The sequence below is a fragment of the Populus trichocarpa genome, chromosome 1 (assembly GCF_000002775.5).
Source record: "Populus trichocarpa isolate Nisqually-1 chromosome 1, P.trichocarpa_v4.1, whole genome shotgun sequence".
Classification (NCBI taxonomy): Eukaryota; Viridiplantae; Streptophyta; class Magnoliopsida; order Malpighiales; family Salicaceae; genus Populus; species Populus trichocarpa.
The window spans coordinates 26,408,371-26,429,077 of record NC_037285.2 but is presented as its reverse complement, the minus strand read 5'-3'; the positions used below and the strand labels follow the sequence as shown (position 1 = coordinate 26,429,077).

The following is a 20,707-nucleotide window of genomic DNA, read 5'->3' as shown; positions in this document are numbered from 1 at the left end:
GAAAGTGTTGTGAAATTTTCTGGTGGGCGGATTCCGATCGTGGGATTCCCTGTTAGTCCCGGATTCAAGCTTGGAAACGGATCAGTTATCAAGGCTAGTGTTTACCTAGTGCCCAGAGCCCGAGTTTCAGCTGCCTGATATATGCAAGTCTAGGATGCTACTTAATGCCCAAGTAGCTTGCAGCCCCTCAGCATTCAAAGAAGAATTGCTAAAGATTCGAAGAGATTACTAGTTTTTAATGTCATTAGGAGTAACAGTTCAGTGATGTGTGATGTTGTATGTATTGTGAAAACGTTCATTTTGGAATCTTGTGGAGGTCCCAGCTTCGGACTAAAAATATTAATCGGTCTGATTTTAGTTTCTCTATTTTAATATTTTCCAAAATCATGTGCTCGGGAGTAATATCATATGGGACTCGTCAGAAATTGTAAATAAAGCATTTAGTCAATTTACAAAGTGTGCCTTCAACTTCGGAGCAATATTCAGAATCCAGAAAGCTGCTCAGATTTGTAGTAACTAGCCAAGGTATTAAAGTCGACCCCAATAAAGTAAAAACAATTCAAGTCATGCCGGTGGTAAAGGTAGGCAAGATTTTCTACTTACTAAGCAGAGTGTGAAATTAATCTGATAATCTTTGAAATGAAAATTGACACTGTATTATTCTCCTATTCAGATGAGAGATGGGCAACAATATCTGAAGGGGAGTAGAAGTATCTACACGTGCAATAGCTCATTGGTGCCAAACAGTAAACACTTGCTATTGAAATTATGCACGTTACAACAACGCATACAATCGGTACATCAAGAAACTCCTATTGAGAGAATCAAGAAATAAAACGGAAAAAATGGAATCTTCCATCATTAACAAACCTAACCAAGTGCTCAGTTTTACTAAGATAATTGTTGGATAAATCATGAATGGGCACACTTTACATTCGAAACAGAATTGAGGATATCGTGTGGCTTTCAGATTGTATGGGCAGTTCATTATCATGTGATGACACAGCTTCACGCTTAGATTGAAAAGGGAGAAGGCAATTCTACTCCCTCGGAATGATGGCTTCAAATAAATTTTGTGAACGTCTACAAAATAATTATGCAGACAACTCTATCTCTATGTAATCAAGTAGCAAAGAATACCAGCAGATAGAACCTTATTTATCCAGAAAAGGAATGTCCAATTGTCGAAGAGGCATTATCAAAGCAAGATTAGTTTCTTTCCACTTTCAAATCTCGTCATTAGTCATAGTATGCTTGCCCTGTGACTATTTTCTTGACCTGTAATAACACATTAAATAAGGATGAGCATTTCAGCTAAGACGGCTTACTTCAACTAGCTAGAAGGAGGTCAAGTCAAAGCAAACAAGTGAATACCACAAATCGTAAAAGAAAAGGTGTGGGAAACAAAGCCCAAAGTGAATTTAAGCCAAGAACATCAATTGGTGCAGTCACTTGAATTGTCAAATTGTTAGATCCTTGAGTTACTGGAATATGCAAGGCAACTTTAACTTTCATACCATAAGTGGGAATGAAGCCAGTGCCTGGAATTTACTTTTTAAATTAGAAAATACCAAAACAGGACATGATTCACAAATCTTACTTGCTCAAGGGTCAAAAACATTACAACATTCCAAGATCCCAGCCGCCCAAAATTTGGGAGGAAACCTTTGTAAAACGCCAAAATTCCCTGCAGTGAATTTGCTCCCACAAGTTAATACAAATTGAGTCAAGGTAAGAGAATCCACAAGATTCTTAATTAGCACTGTATTCACGTTCAAGCTTAGATGCAGCAAAACAATTACAATCATTGACAGGATTTTGAACAGGCTTTCAGAGTAAGATGTATGCAAAGTTGAAAAGCACATGTTTTTTTCCTTTTTGAAATAGTAGGAACACGCAGAAAGTTAGAATGTTGCCATATCAAGCTTCAATTTCCACTGCTATAAAACAGTCGAGGCCAATCATGGTATGTCATATCATCTGGGATGAAACCTCAATGGAAACATGAAGGGAAATTGACAGACCTCATTCTTCAGTGTCTTGATAAAACAGTCAACAGTATTTTTGTAGGACGAATCTCCCATCATTCTAGATTTTACCTGAAAACAGCATGTGGATCATACAATACAGTGTTCATTGGCTAGCTCCAGCATCATTCGTCAAAAAAAGAATACAAAATTGCAGAAAATGTAAACACGACACAATTACTTTCTAGCAGTAACCTTGTCATTGCCCTCAGTGTAATTCATGGATTATGCTTGAACGTTTATGGTAAATCTTGAGAATTTAATATGCATGGTTCTATCAACATGATTTATAATATCATCACCGGTGTCATTATCATTTAGAAAGCTGTTATGCTCAGTGATTTCAATTCTTTTGTTATGGTAATCAGACAGATGGAACTTTGAAGAAAGCACCAGAAATTACTTTGGTCATCGGGTAGGTAATCTTTAAAACAAACTGAATTAATATGTCAGATATTGCTTGTTTCATCACTTAATTAAATCTCTACACAAATTTCAGTGTTTCTACCATGTTCTGTTCTTTCAACAACTTGTGCAGCAGCTTCATGCAGTTCTGGAGTTAGCTTTAGAAATAATTTGTAATCTGAATTATAAAGGTTCATTGAGATTCTAGAAAAGCAGTGTATGCCTGATGGTAGTAGTGATGGTAGTAGAGATAATTATAGGAATTCGTTCTTCTTCGGTGCTTTTTATTTTCACGTTCTCCATGACTTTGCCAACAATGCATATCCAATGCACTTGTTATACTGTGTGCATCTAACGAAAAAGGATCTTCTAGAGAAAACTGGAAGTTATGGCTATGTGCAGTGAAGACAATGCCAAATTGATAGATGCCCAATGTTCACTTGTTTGCCAGAATTGCAAGGGAGTGGAGTGGAGTGGGTAGAGGACACTTACTACATCGATGGGAGAACCAATACACACTGCAAAAAAACCTGCACCGAGACCAGCTAGAACATGAGTAAAGGCGCTGTCCGTGAACCCCGGAATTTGCAATATTGTCTGCATTTATATGTAGAGATTTAGAACATTATTGAGAAATTATATTCATCATAAAAATAAAAGTGAAAATATAAAATAAGTGCAACTTAAGAGTCTGAAGACCATGATTCTACCTGTTTCACTTCATCATAACTGGCAAGTTCAGCAGCATTTATAATAGCATTCCTTGCTATATTTGGCCCAAGTCCAGTCCACAAGGCCCCCAGTCCTTCCTAAATATATAGAAAACGAAGAGAAAATTAAAACCATAACAATATAAAAGCAAAAGAACAGTAAGCAACATACCTGTCTCACTATGGTAAAATAAGCATCCAAAGCTCCAGCATATCGCCCAGGCACCCCAGCTGGCAGTTTCCCTTCAGCTTGAAGCCGAACTTTAACAAGATCAGTTGGATTAGCAATTACAATTGCCATAGCACCTATTCAATTTGAAAGTTTTTCCAATGAGATTTTGACAGGAGAGAAAAAAAAACCATGGATAACACTAAAGACAATTACAACATAATTTAGAGCATTCAGACAGTAACCAAATGCACCAACCAGTTAACAAAGCTGCAAGTATTTTCTGGTACAAAGGAATGTCCCCAACAAAATCACTGCCAACCAAAAAAGATTTAACCTGTTCAACCAGCATTCAACATCTCCATCATTAATACTCTGCTAACAGTTAAATCCCATGTATGGAAGGAGAGCATCCAAGACATACCGGTTCATATAATCCTATCCTTAAGCCACCGTAAATAAACTGGCGATGTAATCCTGCAGTAATGCCTTTCCATAGTGCTGCTAAACCCTCTTCTCTGGCAATAGTAGCCACAGTACCCAACAAACCCCTATATTTAGGCAAACTTACTCCTTCCGAGGCAAATGTTTTCCGTTGTAGCTGGAGCCTAACTTTAGCAGTGTCCAAAGGGATGGTGCAGAACTGCAAAACCCAAATCAACAATGCCATGGATAGATAAATAGATACAACTCTACCAATTAAAATCCGAAACAGATTACCTTGAAATTGGGTCACATTTATAATTTCCAATCAGCTCAAACTTGACATACATTTCTCAAGTCAGCGCAAACAAAACAAACACTAAACAAGAGGCAGCAGAGTCTTAAAACAAAAACAAAAATTCAAAGGAAATATACAGTGGGAAGAAGGGAATACCTCAGCAAAACAAGCAGCGAAAGCACTGCACAGGAAGATTTCGACGAAGGAAATATCAGAACTGGGCTTGAGATCAGCCATGGAGGATTAATGATGGAAACTGGAAAGAATGCTAATTATAGTTGTGGAGGTTGAGCAAGGGAGAAAAAGGAAAGGAAGAAATTGGGTTTTTTTTTTTTTTTGTTGAGTGACGAGTGGTTATCACGTGAAGTGTTATTATTAATAATAATAATAATCATCGATTTTGTCTGTGCTGGTGCAGGTGGGTTTGTTTTGGTATTCAGATCCCCTATTTATTTTTTATTTTATTTTTATTTTATTAGCATGTCAATAAATTGCCGTAGCTGCTCATGTCTGTACGTTTTTTCCATCGTGCCGGTAGGCTTGCATCTTTTAATATTATTATTATTACGAGGAAACAATTGTTTTTATTTTTTATGAACTTATAGGGAGCATCTTCATTGTAGAAAAATAAAAAGAAAGGCAAGATTAGAGGTTGATTTTTTAAAAAGAAAAAAATTAAATTTATCATTGTTCCACTTCCATGTTTAAATGCATGTTTGAAAATATAATAGATATTGTTTTTTAAAATATTTTTTATTTAAAAATATATTGAAATAATATTTTTTATTTTTAAAAATTATTTTTGATATAATATCAAAAAATATAAAAAAAATTATTTAAAAATATAAACAAATTAAAATTATTTAAAAACACAGTCTGACTGCAATCCCAAATATCAACCCATAAATTTTCCAATTTCAGTTCTTTAGTTTCGATAAATTTGAAATGAAAAAAAAAAGAAAAACATGAAAAAATTAAAGTGAAAAAAAAAAAAAAAGGAGGAGTTAAATTCCGCTTGCTGTTCGGGGGGCATTACGCAAAAAAGTTTCAACAAGTGGACCACGCTATGGCCAGAGGAGGTCATGGCAATATGGCACCCCTGAAAAACTGACAAGGTTTCGTTGCCTTCTATGGAAGCGTTTGGAAACGCGGTTCAATCCGCGTTTCCAAAAATTTAAAAAAAAATTTTATTAAAATTTAATATGATTTATACGTTTTGGATCGTTTTAATATGTTGATGTCAAAAATAATTTTAAAAAAATAAAAAAAATATCATTGGCATGCATTTTGACATGAAAAATTATTTAAAAAGCACCCGCAACCACACTGTCAAACACGCTCTAAGAGTTCTGGAATCTTTAAATTAATCCTTGACCTCGAGGCTTGTTTCATGGAATATCTACATTTTTCCTCCTTGGATATTAATTGTTATTTAGAACCGTCGTTAGTTTATTTTATTTTTAAATATAACCTAGTATAGTTTAAGCCAGTAGTGTTGTTTTTTCAAAAAAAAATTCATTTTACAAATGTATTTAAATAATGCTTTTATTTTTAAAAATTTATTTCTAACATTACTATATTAAAATAATCTGAAAACACAAAAACAAATAATATGATGAAAAAAAAAATTTAATATTTTTAAAATTTAAAAACAAACATATTCTTTATATTATCATCGTAACTAAAAAATTCTTGAATGGTATTTTTTTATTCAATAATAAATGATATTTTCAAATTAGTATTCACCTCAACTAAAATTAAGTTATAGTTTTTTTATAATTTTAATGGATATTTCTCCCGTGATTTAGTGATGAGCCCAAATTTAAAAGGCCTAATAAATCCCTTAAAAAACCTTATTTAGACTCAATTAATGAAAGGATCCAGGATCCAACCTTCCCTGAGTCTAATCAAGGAAATGATTAATCTGTTTTAAGCACATGCACATTTTAGATCACATTTTCCCGGCACATATTAGCTGTATAAAAATCCTTAAATGACCACTATATTTTTCCATCCATATTAATATTATATAAGAAATAATATATAAAAATTATTTTAAGAGTCCATCATATTTTCAATGTATATATTTATGTCAATTATATTTTTCTTTGTTAATAAATATATCATGCATATTGTTTTTTATTAATACATGTGTTCAAGATATTTTTTCTATTTGATATTATCGGGACAGTATTACATTTTAACCCATTATCTCCATAAAAATACTTGTAAACTATAAATAAACTATGATTCATTTGAACAAAAAGTTTGTAATCTTCATTTTATACTACATATTTATTTTCATAGTATAACCCTATGATATTATTGTATTTTTTATAGTAAAGTTATTAATCTAACCATCGGAGAGTCTCCAAACTCATTAAAGTGAATATTTTTGCAAGTATCAGACACCAGTTATCGATTATCTTGATTGGGGAGAATAAAGCAGATTTTTAGAACCAAAAGATTAACTAACTATCCAATATATAAACATTCCTCCAAGACTACTTTGATTTTTTAGGACACTGTCATTTCGTGATTTTAAAAAAAATTAATGATATTTTCATCCACTATATTAGAAATATTTGATCTCATTAATACATGTGTCATTAATATTTTTCATCAATATTAATGCATATGTTATGGATATTTTTCTTCTTTGATATTATCAAGGCAATATTACACTTTAACCCATTATTTCTATAAAAGACTCACGATCTATAAATATATTATGAATTATTTAGACAAAATGTTTGGACTCTCAATTCTTTATTACATATTTATTTTCATAATATATTCTTGTAATATTATTATATTTTCTCTAAAAATATCAATAAAAAGTAAACCTCTATACATGTACAAGTACCAACCATCAGCCTTCATAATTAAAGAGAATAGGATAAATTTTCAAAATTAACTAATTAATTATACAAGAGACAAACATTGCTATCAAACTATTTTAATTTCATAGAACATCATTATCTAGTGATTCTAGAAAAAAAAAATATTTATTTTTGGAAGGTTGCTTCAATTCAATAAATGAATAAATAAAGCATGCACTCCTACCACCTGACTAACCCTTAAAAAATAAATCATAATTTATTCAATTCCCTGGTCTCCATCTCGCTCCAGACCCATGGGCAGGTCAGAGCTCATGTGTTCCATGGCCAACTACATTAGTCTCTGCTACAACAAGAAAAAAAAAAGTTCATCAGTTTTCTTATTCACGATTTCTAAAATCACGCCAGTTTTTATCACCGACAAGTTTAATTAGGAGTTTGTATGTCAATGGTGGATGTGCAAATCCTCACTACATGTCTGGTTGGATGTATTGTTTATTATATTCGTAATCAAGGGAAGAGAAATCATATGAATAATTTCCAATATTATCAACTAAAAAAACTAACAGAGGAATCTAATTAAGAATTCATTATATATAATTAATAAAATTATCATATAATATAATTTTTAAAATTTTTAAATATTTTTTATAACTATATTAAAATAATATTTTTTCGTTATATCACAATCATTATATATAATTACATCACACATTTGATTTCATTATATTGCATGGTATAGCAGTGATTACTTTACAAAGCATTCACCTCGCTAAAAGTCGTAGTATAGAGCAAAACTTGACATATACTTTAAAAGTATTATTTAACTCTTGCCATCAATTAAAGTAAAAAGAATTAATGTAAAGTCAATTAAATAAATAATAGAAACATGTCCTAAATAAAACTATAAAGTAAGGTCCACATTGCAAGCAGCATTCATTGACTCGCACTCTCGCGTACATTCTATTCCGACCGACCTCTTTCATGGGCTTAAAAGCTGTCCTCGAAAATTATATTGGGCCTGATATTGGGCTTGGGCTTTCTCACCTACATATATTTCCCAACATCAAAAAATCTTCCCCGCTTTTATTTGCCAAATTCCGTGGCGGGAATCAGACCGCCCCAAATCCAAAAACCCCGCCAATCACAGTCTTACCAATTTAAATACCAAACCCCACTCCAACACTACCCCTCACCCCCTCTCTCCTTCCCTGTCACAGAAGAAATCCTAACCCTAAAAAAGGAAAAGAAAGAAAAAATGTTGGAGCTAAGGCTGGTACAAGGGTCTCTTCTGAAGAAAGTTTTAGAGGCAATCAAGGACCTGGTCAACGATGCAAACTTTGACTGCTCGTCCTCTGGGTTCTCTCTCCAGGCCATGGATTCCAGCCACGTTGCCCTGGTGGCTCTACTCCTCAGATCGGAGGGTTTCGAACACTACCGCTGTGACCGTAACATGTCAATGGGCATGAATCTTGGTAACATGTCTAAGATGCTGAAGTGTGCTGGAAACGATGACATCATCACCATTAAAGGCGATGATGGTAGCGATACAGTAACTTTCATGTTTGAAAGTCCCAGTAAGTTATCTTCTTTTTTCCGGATCGGACTTGTTTTCCTTTTCTTTTTGTGGTAATCAGGGCTTAATTGCCCTGTTAGGCTTACTTTGGATGGGCTAAGGTTTTTGATATTATATGCAAGCGTTAAGATCTGTTTTGGTTGCTGGAAAAATGATGGTGTGCGAATGGAAAATTAATTTTGAATCTCTTCAGTAATTTGATGTATAAATTGAGTTCCTAATCGATTGATGTATGGTTGTGCTTTTGCTTGGTAGCTTCGCCTTGGAAATAAAAGAAAACTGCATCTCAAATATAAAATTAAATTAATTTTGGTTTAGATTTCTGAAATTCTTGAAGAATGTAATTGTGTTTTGAGCAATTGATTTTCTATGAGGTACAATCGGGTGCTTGGGCTATAGCTGCTTAAGCTTTTACAGCTTTATTTCAAAATGAAAAAGGTCGTCTTGAAAAATAAAAATAAAATTCTCAAACCAAATGGGAGTGACTAATCTTTATTGTGCTTGGACATGGTATAAACCATTATAAGTAATTGCTGTTAATTTTGACTGATCTTTTTGTTTTTGTATTCTCTTTTTGCAATGAACAATAGCACAAGACAAAATTGCTGATTTTGAGATGAAACTGATGGACATCGATAGTGAGCACCTAGGAATCCCGGAGGCGGAATACCATGCTATTGTTACGATGCCTTCAGCCGAGTTTTCAAGGATTTGTAAAGATCTTTCTAGCATTGGTGATACAGGTACTGTCAAAAAGTCCTCTCGTCACGTCCATGGGCTGCTTTGCTTTATTGTGTGCACTATGAAAATGTAATGATTTTGATATGTGAATGTAGTTGTGATCTCCGTGACAAAGGAGGGTGTTAAGTTTTCTACAAGAGGTGATATTGGAACTGCAAATATTGTCCTCAGGCAAAACACCACAGTTGATAAGGTATGTTATCAGTGCAAATATCATCCAGTTTTGTTTTGTATGCATCGCAACAATACCATTGACAGAATTGCTTATATGCGGGGTTATGATTGTTACAGCCGGAAGATGCCACTGTCATTGAGATGAACGAGCCAGTGTCATTGACATTTGCACTGAGGTACATGAACTCCTTCACGAAGGCAACCCCATTGTCAAACACAGTTAAAATCAGCTTGTCTTCAGAGCTACCTGTTGTGGTTGAGTACAAAATCGCTGAAATGGGTTACGTCAGATACTACTTGGCTCCAAAGATAGAAGAGGACGAGGATGAGAATGAGACTAAACCTCAAGTTTAATGTTATTTATTTCCTTGTTCACTGAAATCACCTTGTAGGTCTGGAAATCGTTTTCAGGATGTTTATCATTTTCACCAATGGCTTTCATGCAGGGAGCCAGTCCCTTCCTAGTAATTAGATGTCTCTAAAGTTTCTTTCAGCGCGATTACTGAGATTTTTAGATGGTTGTGTGATAAACAGTCATTTACATTTTCCAACGTAGGATTCTCACTGGTTTGTTCGTATCTGTGACTTAGAAAGACTGTTATGTTTCTTCTATTTTTAAGATACCTTGATGCCATGACATGAGGTTGGAAGCCCAGCTAAGGCTTGGCAAGAATTTCTCTTCTTGATTTCAATAAAAACACTGGAGTCACAGCATCTGCCGCACAAACTTGCTTCAAACACGTTGCTGCTTCGTGCTGATAAATAATTTAACATAAAATATAAGAGAATCAATCTTTGGAGGCACCGCTCGTCGTCGATGTCTCAATTGCTCCGGCTCCTTTTCTTGGCTTCACTGTAAAGGAAAACACCAGTAACAGTGATGCTGTATCCAAATATCCCAGTCACTGATACAGGATTCTGGAAGATCAAGATTGAAATAACCACTGCAACAGCCCCCTTTGCATTTCCCAGGACCTACAAGCAGCACACATTTCTTAATCTGAATGTAGAGATTACCCTGAATAATTAAAATAAAATCTTCTTGCAGCATAATGGCCATTGCTAATGTCATTATTGATATTCATTTCCATCATGGAATTGTCGATGAGAAATTAAGCAACAAAGCTTCAAGTAAAATGTTCTGAAAAAACAGAGCATCACACAATTGTATCAGATTGAAATATTCAAACGCTAATGTTTTATTTCTTAAAATGGATTATTTTTTTTTCCATTTTGAATTCAAATATGATTATTAAAACCTTTTTGAGATGGATTTAATTGATAAATGAATTTAGAAAATTTCTATAATGCTATATCAAGTTTAATTTGATTTTTTTTTTCAGTTTGAAAATAAAATTACCATCCACTTTAACCAAAATCATGACAATATTATAAGAACAAACACTATATATTTAAAAACCAATCTTCAAAAATCTACTATCTCGCCAATGGTGACTGAAACAGAACTAATTTAGTCTTTAACATAACTGTCTAGGTAGCAGAGTCTGAAAACCTTGGAATGCCGCAAAACTACTCATCATGCATGTAGGCAACTCCTATGATATGATATGCAATGCTGGCTTATGTTTATATGCAGTGTAGACGAACAAAATAATTAGCAGGAAAAAGATAAATAAATTTGGTTATGAATGTTTGCTCGCGATATGCTGCTTCTGACAATGAAGCTTAAGTAATTCCAGTGCATATGATTGGAGAAGATACCTGAAGCGTCAAAGCACTGGTATGCTTAGTGACCAAGAAGTTGGTCAAATTCACAAAATATGCGAGAGAAGAATTGAAGAGCAGATAGAATATGAATTTCGTATCATCCCTCGCAAGGGAAATTGTGATTCCAACGACATCTCTCTCCATAAAAAAAGCTGCAGGAACAAGGACTAAAACTGCTACTGGGGCCATGTACATTAAGAGGTTCATAGAATGAAGTTTTTCCCTGGTAAAACAGTGAAATTATCAGATCATGCCCATTCAATCACTGATATTAGAACAAGAATAAATAGAACAGTTTCAAATCTTGAGATGCAAAATGAAGAGAAATTCATTACCCTTCAGAAGACAGCAAAATCCCTTGAACCACAGACTTGAGCGCCCGTGCTGCTGTAGCGCCAATACACATTAAAAACCCAAAAAGATGAAAACTCGGCTCCCCCTTCAGTCAAGTAATGAGAAAAACAAATAAGATCGAATCTGTTAATGATTTTTCCATCAGTAAAGGAAACAGAGAATTTTCAATGAATTATCTAAACCAATTAAAGAGGTTTCCTTAAGAACTTGTTTCAGTAGCATTATGGCTAAAGAAGAACACCTCAAACAGCAACAGGTATCATAAATAGTAACTTTTGAATTCAAACCCGGCATAGATCCCCTGTGAAAGATTAAAGTTAACTTGTTGCTGCATGAAAGCCAGCAGCTAGTTCTCTCCATTGTAAAAATCCAACAAATTAACAATTTTCAATAACCAATAATGATCTCAATGACAGTAACACCAAAAAAAAAAATATATATATATATATACCCAAAGAGAATTATACAATAAACTACAACAAAAAAACCAAGACTCAATCCCAAACTAATAAATGGATCCTTTGGCGCCATTCGGCGACATCATACACCAAGGCAACAAAAATATAAAGAAAGAAAAATAAGTTCTCACCCCACTAGCAATGACACAACCAGCGACAACAGGAATGAGAGTAACATAAGTTAGCCAACCTTCCCTTCTAAACGTCAGCAAATATGCAAAAACTGCAGTGAAAAATGGGGTGGTAGCCCCAACAGCCTGATTAAACGACACTGGAAGATATCTAAGAGATACATTGCCAGTCACAACAGAGGAGCAAAATATGACCCCAAGAGCAGAGATCTTCAGAAACTGCCATCTTGACCTTATGGTCTGCAAAGGCACAATCTTGAGCCATGAAATTGCAATGTAACTAAGCAATGAACAAGCCATCATGTGACACAAAGTGAGAAATATGGGATACTTGAATCCATAGCTGCTAAGCAAATATTTGTTCAACAGCAAAACTCCTATATTAGAGGAGTACCATGATGCAATTAGGCAAACGTTGAATAGACGGCTCATTTTTTTTTTTTTTGGGGGGGGGGTATTTCCTTGAAAAAAGCTCTCAAAAAACGAGTTGGGTTATCGGTTTTTGTTTCACATGGGTTTTTTTAGGGTTCGAACAAGCTAAACATAGAGAAAACAGAGAAGGAAAAAAAATGCAGATCTAGCTAGAGGAGTGGTAATGTTATAGAGAAACAAAGGGTCTGTTTGGTTGAAGAGAAAGAGGGAATGACTTTGTAAATCAAGAGAGAAGATTTATTACCAGGTTTTCATGACTATTCTTAATTTCAGGGGTTGAAGATTGTTTGTAAAGGGAGGCTTCGAAGTTCTTAAGGAGGCAAAAACTGGGAGAAAGGTTTCTGTTTCTGTTAGTTTGGGTATTGTTTTGTGGCTGAAAAGGTGAGAAATGTGTTTATTTACTTATATATTTTGGTTTTGGTAACGGGTAGTTATATTGTCGTTTTGTGCATTTCTATCCATTTAGGCCTAATCCCTTAGGGCCAGGGCTGAGACTTCAGAGTTGAGAGAGAGTTTTTCCTTTTCAGTATCTGCTTTAGGTTGAGGCTGCTAGTTGAACAGTCATATCCACGGAAATTGCCCCTTTATATATATATATATATATATATATATATATATATATATATATATATATCAGTTTTTTAAATTTATACTAAGTTTGAAAAATACATTTTCAATTTTTTTTCACAGTTGTTCTTTATAGAATTCTCACGGTTTTTCAATTAAAAAAACATGGACAGATCATTTTCTAGTAATATAAACTATTAATTATTTTTTTTATATGTTTATATTTAGTCAGTGTCCTAAATTTGATTTTCATTATAAATTTAATATAAAAAATTTTCTTTTTTAGTTAGCAATACAACTATTTTTCATGGTAATTATTTTAGTTTAAATGGAATAAAATTAATATTCCATAATTAGATTATTAATAATATAAAATATTAAAATGATTATTATAAATTGTAGTTTTATTTTTTTTAATGAAAAATAGTTATAACTGATGTATTTTCTTATTTTCAAAAAATAAAATAAAATTCATTTTCATCATGAACAAATAAACATATTTTACAGTTCTTCAAAAGAAAAGTCTGTTTTTCTAAGATCTGCAGCACAAAAAGCCAGAACTTTTATATTTTTTAAGCAATAGAGCTTGAGGTTTAAGGTCCTTGAGGTGTCATTGAGGCATCTCGATCATAAAATAAAACGTCTTAACAAGAATTTGGTAAGCAATCGGTATGGTGTTAATTGGCCCATCAAAGCAAGAATTTAACGAAACGCACACTATTCTCCGGTATTACCATGTATTTGCTTAAAAATATATTTAAATAATATTTTTTTTATTTTTTTAAATTTATTTTTTTGATATCAACACATTTTAAATCTGGCAAGCAAGTTTATACATATTGCAATGAATTGACAATTAAAACTAAGAAGACAAAAAACAAAAACAAAAACAAAAACAAAGGTTAAGTGTCGTTGCAGTTCACAAGTTAAATGCAACAGTGGATGTTTCTATCCAACAATGACGTAATAATTTCTTTCAAATGATACAGACCATATCGTACTCAAAACAACATAAAGCAGTTAACACATCATTTTTCTCTTTTCCACCTTCGAGTGCCAACCTTGAGATTTTATCAGCTTCTACTGGTACTGGATCAAAATCTTTGATTTAACAGCAGGTAATGGATATGCATACAAGCCACTGGCAGTAAATGAACTGGAACAAGTCGATAAAAGGATCTTGTATCATCCGTGAAGCACAAACTGGAGTTTAAGGAGTTAAAAAGGATAAAAAGGCAATTTGCACTATGGATCGGTAACGAATTTTGTGTTTACAATTACCTGAAACCAAAATCTGTGCTGTTTCAAGTATGTTTCTCAAATCATCTCCATGCTCTCCAGAAATAGGGTGGGGGAACACTCACACAAAGCCAGAAGAAAGACTTGCAACATTGCTCTAGAATGCTAGATGCTCAATACGAAGGGAGTTTCACTTTTTAAGCCACCAACAATGAGAAGTAGATTATAGATGGCGGGGGGATGGAAAACTTTGCAGGACTGATCAGGTTGGCCTCAAATCTTCACCTGCATAAACTACTTGGTCACCCAGTTCTTCCTCAATCCGAAGCAACAGCAAGAAAGTTAGGTCTATTAGGTTCATATCTACCTTGCTATCCATTCAGTTTGTTAAGCCTTTAATGATTAATAAAAAGGTTTCTCCAGTTTTTATCACGTAATGATTGTAATGAAGGGGAGCTCATGGATATCATTAACAGAAAAAATAACCTGTGATGTCCGTCTAGGAGACTAGATTTAATAAAAGGGCATGGCGGATCAGAAGAAGAACAATAAATAAAAGGGTATTGCGGATCAGAAATTTAAGAATAATAAGAAAACAATAGCGTGGTTCACTAGAAAGGAGAGAAAACAAGACATTGTGTTGAAGATTCTGAAGTAATTAAGGCAGATTTGAAGCTGATTTGTTGGGAGTAAAAACAGAAAATCAGATATCCTTTCCTATAAATCAGAACCTAGCAATAATACCTATTTATGTGTAGTTAATAGCTGTCCTAATATAGATATGTAGATGCTGTATATATTCCACAATTCATTATGAAATAAAAGGAGAAGTCAGAATTTAACAACTCTCCATATGGTATCAGAGCCTAAACCGAACCTATATTTTTTTTAGCCTATCTCTCTCTATATCAGAGTCTAAATCTGGGATTCCTCCTCTCCCATTCCCATCTGTCCTGACAATTCTAGTCACTTGCTCTAGCAAACCTGTCCAGATCTGAAGAAAAAAAAATGTCTGAAAACACTACAAAAGAAACCCAAATATCAGGGGAATTCCAGAGTTTACAGTCATCCTATAGACTGAATGGAAGAAACTATCTAAAGTGGTCACAGATAGTAAAAACATTTCTCAAAGGAAAGGGAAAGATTAATCATTTGATGGACAATCCTCCTAGTCCAGAAGACCCAAAGTTTACACTTTGGGATGAAGAAGACTCCATGATTATGTCATGGCTGTGGAACTCTATTATGCCAGAAGTTTGTGGGCCTTATATGTTTCTGGTTACAGCAAAAGACATATGGGATGCAGTGAGACAGATCTACTCTAAAGTGAAGGATGCTGCATTAATCTATGAGATTAAGATGAAGCTTTCAAAGACCAAACAAGGTAATATGATGGTTATTGAATATTACAATATTATGAAAAGTTTCTGGTTGGAATTGGACTATTATCAGGATTTTAAGATGCAGTGTAGTGAGGATGCTGTGATTTTAAAGAATTATGTAGAAAGAGAAAGGATCTTTGAATTTCTTGCAGGACTCAACATAGAATTTGATCAAATGCGAGTCCAAATACTTGGAAAGGAATCCATGCCCTCACTCAATAAGGTATTTTCAGTAATAAGGGCTGAAGAAGGAAGGAGAACTGTGATGCTTGAGGTCCCAAATACTGAAGGTTCTGCTATGATGATAACTAATAGCAGACACTTAAGTGATGCTAGTAGAAACCAAAATGATGCCATGAATGGTGCAGAAGTGGTGAAGACTGAAGGAAGAAAATTCTTTAAGGATGATCAGTTTTGTAACTATTGCAAGAAAACAGGCCATACAAAGGAGATCTGCTGGAAACTCCATAGAAAACCACCAAGGATGGGGCGTAATGGAGGACAAAAATGGAACCATTCAAGAGGACATGCACACTTAACAAATTCAGGAGAGGCAGCACATGAGTCCAGCACCCTAGAGGTGAGAGAATTCAACAAAGAGGAGATTGAACGCTTAAGAACCTTACTCAACACAATGGAGAAACCATCTGGATCATGCTCTCTTGCTCAAAATGGTAAAATTCCAATTTCTCATGTCTTTAGTGCCTCAAACAAGAACCATTCCAGCATCTGGGTCATTGACTCAGGTGCAACAGACCATATGACTTATTCTGCAGGTGCCTTCACATCATATCAACCTTGTCCTAGCAGTAAGAAAATCACAGTGGCTGATGGATCTCTAACCACAGTTGCAGGCCAGGGAACAATCCCTCTTAATCCTGTATTTACTATTCAAAGAGTATTACATGTTCCTAATCTTACTGCAAATCTGTTGTCTATCCGAAAACTAATTAAAGACATAAATTGTAGTGTAACTTTCTTCCTTGATCACTGCATATTTCAGGACCTAGCTACGGGGAGGACGATTGGGCAAGCTAGAGTCAAAGATGGGCTGTACATGCTTGGAGTGCAAGGCAGCAGTAGTAACTCCCCTTCTCTATCATTCATTTCAGTTAATTCTAATAAAACTGATGTTTGGAATCATCATCGTCGTTTAGGACATCTATCATTTAAGACTCTTAGGAACATGTTTCCATCTTTATTTAAAAATCTTGATGTTGAACAATTTCATTGTGAAATCTGTGAATTTGCAAAGCACCATAGAGTGCCTTTTCCTATAAGTGATTCAAGATTTGTGTCTCCATTTACTATAATTCACTCGGATATATGGGGTCCATATAACATTCCTAATATTTCAGGAGCAAAAGGTTTTGTAACATTTATTGATGATTGCACCCGAATGACTTGGGTTTACCTTCTTAAAAGAAAATCTGATGTGAGTCATATCCTTCCAAACTTTACAAATATGATAAGGAATCAATTTGGGGTTAGCATTAAGGGTTTTAGAACTGAATATGCTAGGGACTACTTTAATCAGATTTTATCATCATACTTTGAAAAAGAAGGGATTATTCATCAATCATCTTGTGTTAATACTCCCCAACAAAATGGGTTGGCAGAAAGAAAAAATAGACATCTCCTTGAGACTACTCGAGCTCTACTTTTCCAGCATCAAGTTCCAAAAAATTATTGGGGAGAAGCAATTTTAACCTCTACGTATTTGATAAATCGAATACCTTCAAGAGTTATTGGTTTCAAAAGTCCTTTAAACTATTTGTCAGAATTCTTTCCAAAAAATAATTTTTATTCTAAAATTCCCCCAAGGATCTTTGGGTGTGTCACCTATGTTCACATTCATAAACATCAACGAGACAAACTTGATGCTAGAGCTCTTAAGTGTGTTTTCATAGGATATTCTATCACACAAAAAGGTTACAAATGTTATCATCCATCTTCAAAGAGATTTCTTGTGTCAAAGGATGTAAGTTTTAATGAAAATCAGTCTTTCTTCAACAAATCTTCTCTTCAGGGGGAGGAAAACAACACAGAAGATAAGACTAACAATGACTTTGACATTTTTTCATTCCAAATCCCATCTAGGCAGCAATCATCTCCCATTTCACCATCCTGTGAGTCTCCAAATATTACTCTGCAGGGAGAAACTACTGCTGACAGACCTCTTCAGGTATATAGAAGAAGGATACAACCTGATTTGACTCTCTTGCAAGCCCAAGAATCCGAACCAGAGCAAGGTAATGAACTTTCTCATTCATCTCTACCTATTCCTGACCTTGATCAGCCAATTGCTATTAGAAAAGGAAGAAGAGAATGCACTAAGAATCCCTTATATCCTATAGCTAATTTTATGTCATTTCAAAAGTTCTCACCATCACACAAAGCCTTTCTCTAAAAAATAAACACCATACCTATCCCAAAAAACTTATATGAGGCTCTAGGAAATGAGAATTGGAAAACTGCCATGAGAGAAGAGATGAATGCACTAGAGAGGAATCAAACATGGGAAATAGTTGAGTTACCAAAAGAGAAGAAAACAGTAGGGTGTAAGTGGGTTTATGCCCTGAAATATAAAGCTGATGGCAGCCTAGAAAGGTATAAAGCAGGCTAGTTGCAAAAGGATTTACACAAACATTTGGGATAGACTATCAAGAGACATTTGCTCCAGTTGCTAAGATGAACACCATTCGAATTCTGTTTTCTTTATCTGCTAATCTTGGATGGTGTATGCAGCAATATGATGTTAAGAATGCCTTCTTACATGGAGAGTTGGAAGAAGAAGTTTATATGGATCCACCACCAGGATTCAGTCACTCCCTTCTTCCCAACCAGGTCTGCAGACTAAAGAAGGCACTCTATGGCTTAAAACAATCTCCTAGAGCCTGGTTTGAAAGGTTCACCAAAGCCATGGTTTTTATGGGATATCGGCAAAGCCAAGGAGATCATACTTTGTTCATCAAACACTCCATTTCAGGGGGAGTTACTATTCTGATTGTTTATGTTGATGACATTATAATAACAGGTGATGACTTTGTGGAAAGAGATAAGTTGAGAAAGAGACTTTCAGCAGAATTTGAAATCAAGGAATTGGGGAAGTTGAAATACTTTCTTGGCATAGAAGTGGCACATTCAGAAAAGGGGATTTTTATCTCTCAACAGAAGTATATTCTTGACCTTCTAAAGGAAACAGGAATGGTTGACTGCAGACCATGTGAAACACCTATTGATCTAAAGCACAGACTTGAGAATGATGAGGAAGGGGCTACAACTGACAAGGGTTAATACCAAAGGTTAGTTGGTAAGTTGATCTACTTAGCTCACACTCGTCCAGACATTGCTTATGCCGTGAGTGTGGTGAGTCAATTTATGCACAACCCGAAAGATTCACATCTCCAGGCAGTGTACAAACTTCTCAGATACTTGAAGTCTACTCCTGGAAAAGGAATTTTGTATAAAAATCATGGGAATTTGAACCTTGAATGCTATACAGATGCAGACTATGCTGGTGCATTAATAGATAGAAGATCAACATCAGGATATTGTACTCTACTGGGAGGAAATCTTGTGACATGGAGAAGCAAAAAACAAAGTGTTGTGTCAAGATCAAGTACAGAAGCAGAATTCAGATCAATGGCCCTTGGAATTTGTGAGTTGCTATGGATGAAGATTATCCTAGAAGATTTAAGAATCAAGTGGGATGAACCAATGAAGTTGTACTGTGACAATAAGTCTGCCATTGCAATAGCACACAATCCAGTACAACATGATAGAACTAAACATGTGGAGGTAGACAGACATTTCATCAAAGAAAAGTTAGAGAGTGGATTGATATGCACTCCTTATGTGCCTACCGGGGAACAACTTGCTGATATACTTACTAAAGGTGTTCAAAATCCTGTGTTCAAAAACACCTTGGACAAGCTGGGAATGAAAGATCTCTTCCATCCAGCTTGAGGGGGAGTGTTGAAGATTCTGAAGTAATTAAGGCAGATTTGAAGCTGATTTGTTGGGAGTAAAAATAGAAAGTCAGATATCCTTTCCTATAAATCAGAACCTAGCAATAATACCTATTTATGTGTAGTTAATAGCTGTCCTAATATAGATATGTAGATGCTGTATATATTCCACAATTCATTATGAAATAAAGGGAGAAGTCAGAATTTAACAACTCTCCATACATTGACATTAGGAAAATTTATTACCCCATTAGTGAATGAAGCTTTCATTAATGATCAGGAATTACTCCTTTCTTCCCATTCATCCCGAAGAAGATGGAGAAGGAGAAGAATAAGATCCTTCAAAGTTCAATCATAAAAATTTCATCTAGTGCTAGCTGCATACCTTGAGAAGAAGTGCATTGCAACTGGACTCATGTAATGTTCTCTCAATACGTTTTAGATTTGACATCAACAAGTCATCACCTACAACCTGAAAACAAACCCTTTTATGGCTTCTCATATATATAAAAGCAAAAGATAAACCCAAAAATTCAAGGATTACAGCAAAACGTAACAAGCATACCTGACAAAGTCCAAGTTAATTACTTTACTTAACCTACTAATTCCGCAACTATATGCACTACCTATTCTTACCCTGATCGTTTACATCCTACAAAGTCCTTCCCAATAACAGGATAAAGATAAGCAAAGCACAGAGTGACTACATCCCTGTTTTTTTTTCTGATGTCTCTGCCTAATCAACTCATATTGCATGAAAGCACTCACTATTTAAAAAAGAATCACTTTTTTTTTAGAATGAAAGATTTTTCATTTAAAATCTGCTAAATAATAAAGAAGTAACATGTTCAAAAACTGCAATGCACTTCCAATCAATTATCAAGTGATGATTTTTCAAAACAGCACATCAAAAATACTGATTCCTCATATTTACTCCTCGTCTCACAATAAGTCCTTGTGATGCAGTGGAACCATGGAAATTAGGATTTCAAGATGCAGCAAGCCTTATGATGCAAGGAATAATGGATTAAATATTAAACTTAAAAAGACCATACCTGAACGGCTAGATTGTTCCCAGCATG

The 20,707-nt window shown here is 34.6% G+C and overlaps 3 protein-coding genes across 3 annotated transcripts; 1 reads left to right on the top strand and 2 right to left on the bottom strand.

The window, feature by feature from the left end:
* Positions 1-733: 733 nt before the first annotated feature.
* On the bottom strand, positions 734-4,390 carry LOC7468013 (mitochondrial uncoupling protein 2). Its single transcript, XM_002299795.4, has 9 exons — positions 4,189-4,390; positions 3,736-3,954; positions 3,570-3,648; positions 3,315-3,448; positions 3,143-3,241; positions 2,925-3,029; positions 2,025-2,099; positions 1,601-1,687; positions 734-1,278 (listed from the first exon to the last, which is right to left on the bottom strand). Exons 1-9 carry the CDS (start codon positions 4,267-4,269, stop codon positions 1,240-1,242), a joined length of 918 nt encoding a protein of 305 aa, XP_002299831.1. The 5' UTR covers positions 4,270-4,390; the 3' UTR covers positions 734-1,239.
* A 3,655-nt stretch (positions 4,391-8,045) lies between these two features.
* Positions 8,046-9,941, top strand: LOC7478554 (proliferating cell nuclear antigen). The gene is made up of 4 exons (XM_002298292.4): positions 8,046-8,449; positions 9,039-9,191; positions 9,285-9,382; positions 9,481-9,941. The coding sequence occupies exons 1-4, from the start codon at positions 8,131-8,133 to the stop codon at positions 9,715-9,717; spliced, it is 807 nt and encodes a 268-aa protein (XP_002298328.1). The 5' UTR covers positions 8,046-8,130; the 3' UTR covers positions 9,718-9,941.
* Positions 9,942-10,002: 61 nt separating this feature from the next.
* On the bottom strand, positions 10,003-12,893 carry LOC7468014 (probable sugar phosphate/phosphate translocator At3g11320). The gene is made up of 4 exons (XM_002299796.4): positions 12,035-12,893; positions 11,427-11,530; positions 11,086-11,314; positions 10,003-10,338 (listed from the first exon to the last, which is right to left on the bottom strand). The coding sequence occupies exons 1-4, from the start codon at positions 12,464-12,466 to the stop codon at positions 10,186-10,188; spliced, it is 918 nt and encodes a 305-aa protein (XP_002299832.1). The 5' UTR covers positions 12,467-12,893; the 3' UTR covers positions 10,003-10,185.
* Between the last annotated feature and the right edge of the window lie 7,814 nt (positions 12,894-20,707).

Bases quoted from the DNA above. Each gene is read 5' to 3' on its own strand.
- LOC7468013 (XM_002299795.4), bottom strand. From the start codon at position 4,269: ATGGCTGATCTCAAGCCCAGTTCTGATATTTCCTTCGTCGAAATCTTC. The intron at 3,649-3,735 runs GTATGTCTTGGA...CTGGTTGAACAG, and splicing joins GGATAGGATTATATGAACCG to GTTAAATCTTTTTTGGTTGG. The intron at 1,688-2,024 runs GTCTGTCAATTT...AATTCACTGCAG, and splicing joins TCAAGACACTGAAGAATGAG to GGAATTTTGGCGTTTTACAA.
- LOC7478554 (XM_002298292.4), top strand. From the start codon at position 8,131: ATGTTGGAGCTAAGGCTGGTACAAGGGTCTCTTCTGAAGAAAGTTTTA. The intron at 8,450-9,038 runs GTAAGTTATCTT...AATGAACAATAG, and splicing joins TTTCATGTTTGAAAGTCCCA to CACAAGACAAAATTGCTGAT. The intron at 9,192-9,284 runs GTACTGTCAAAA...ATGTGAATGTAG, and splicing joins TTCTAGCATTGGTGATACAG to TTGTGATCTCCGTGACAAAG.
- LOC7468014 (XM_002299796.4), bottom strand. From the start codon at position 12,466: ATGAGCCGTCTATTCAACGTTTGCCTAATTGCATCATGGTACTCCTCT. The intron at 11,531-12,034 runs GTGAGAACTTAT...ACTTGACTGAAG, and splicing joins GTTGTGTCATTGCTAGTGGG to GGGGAGCCGAGTTTTCATCT. The intron at 10,339-11,085 runs GTATCTTCTCCA...TGCTGCTTGTAG, and splicing joins CCAGTGCTTTGACGCTTCAG to GTCCTGGGAAATGCAAAGGG.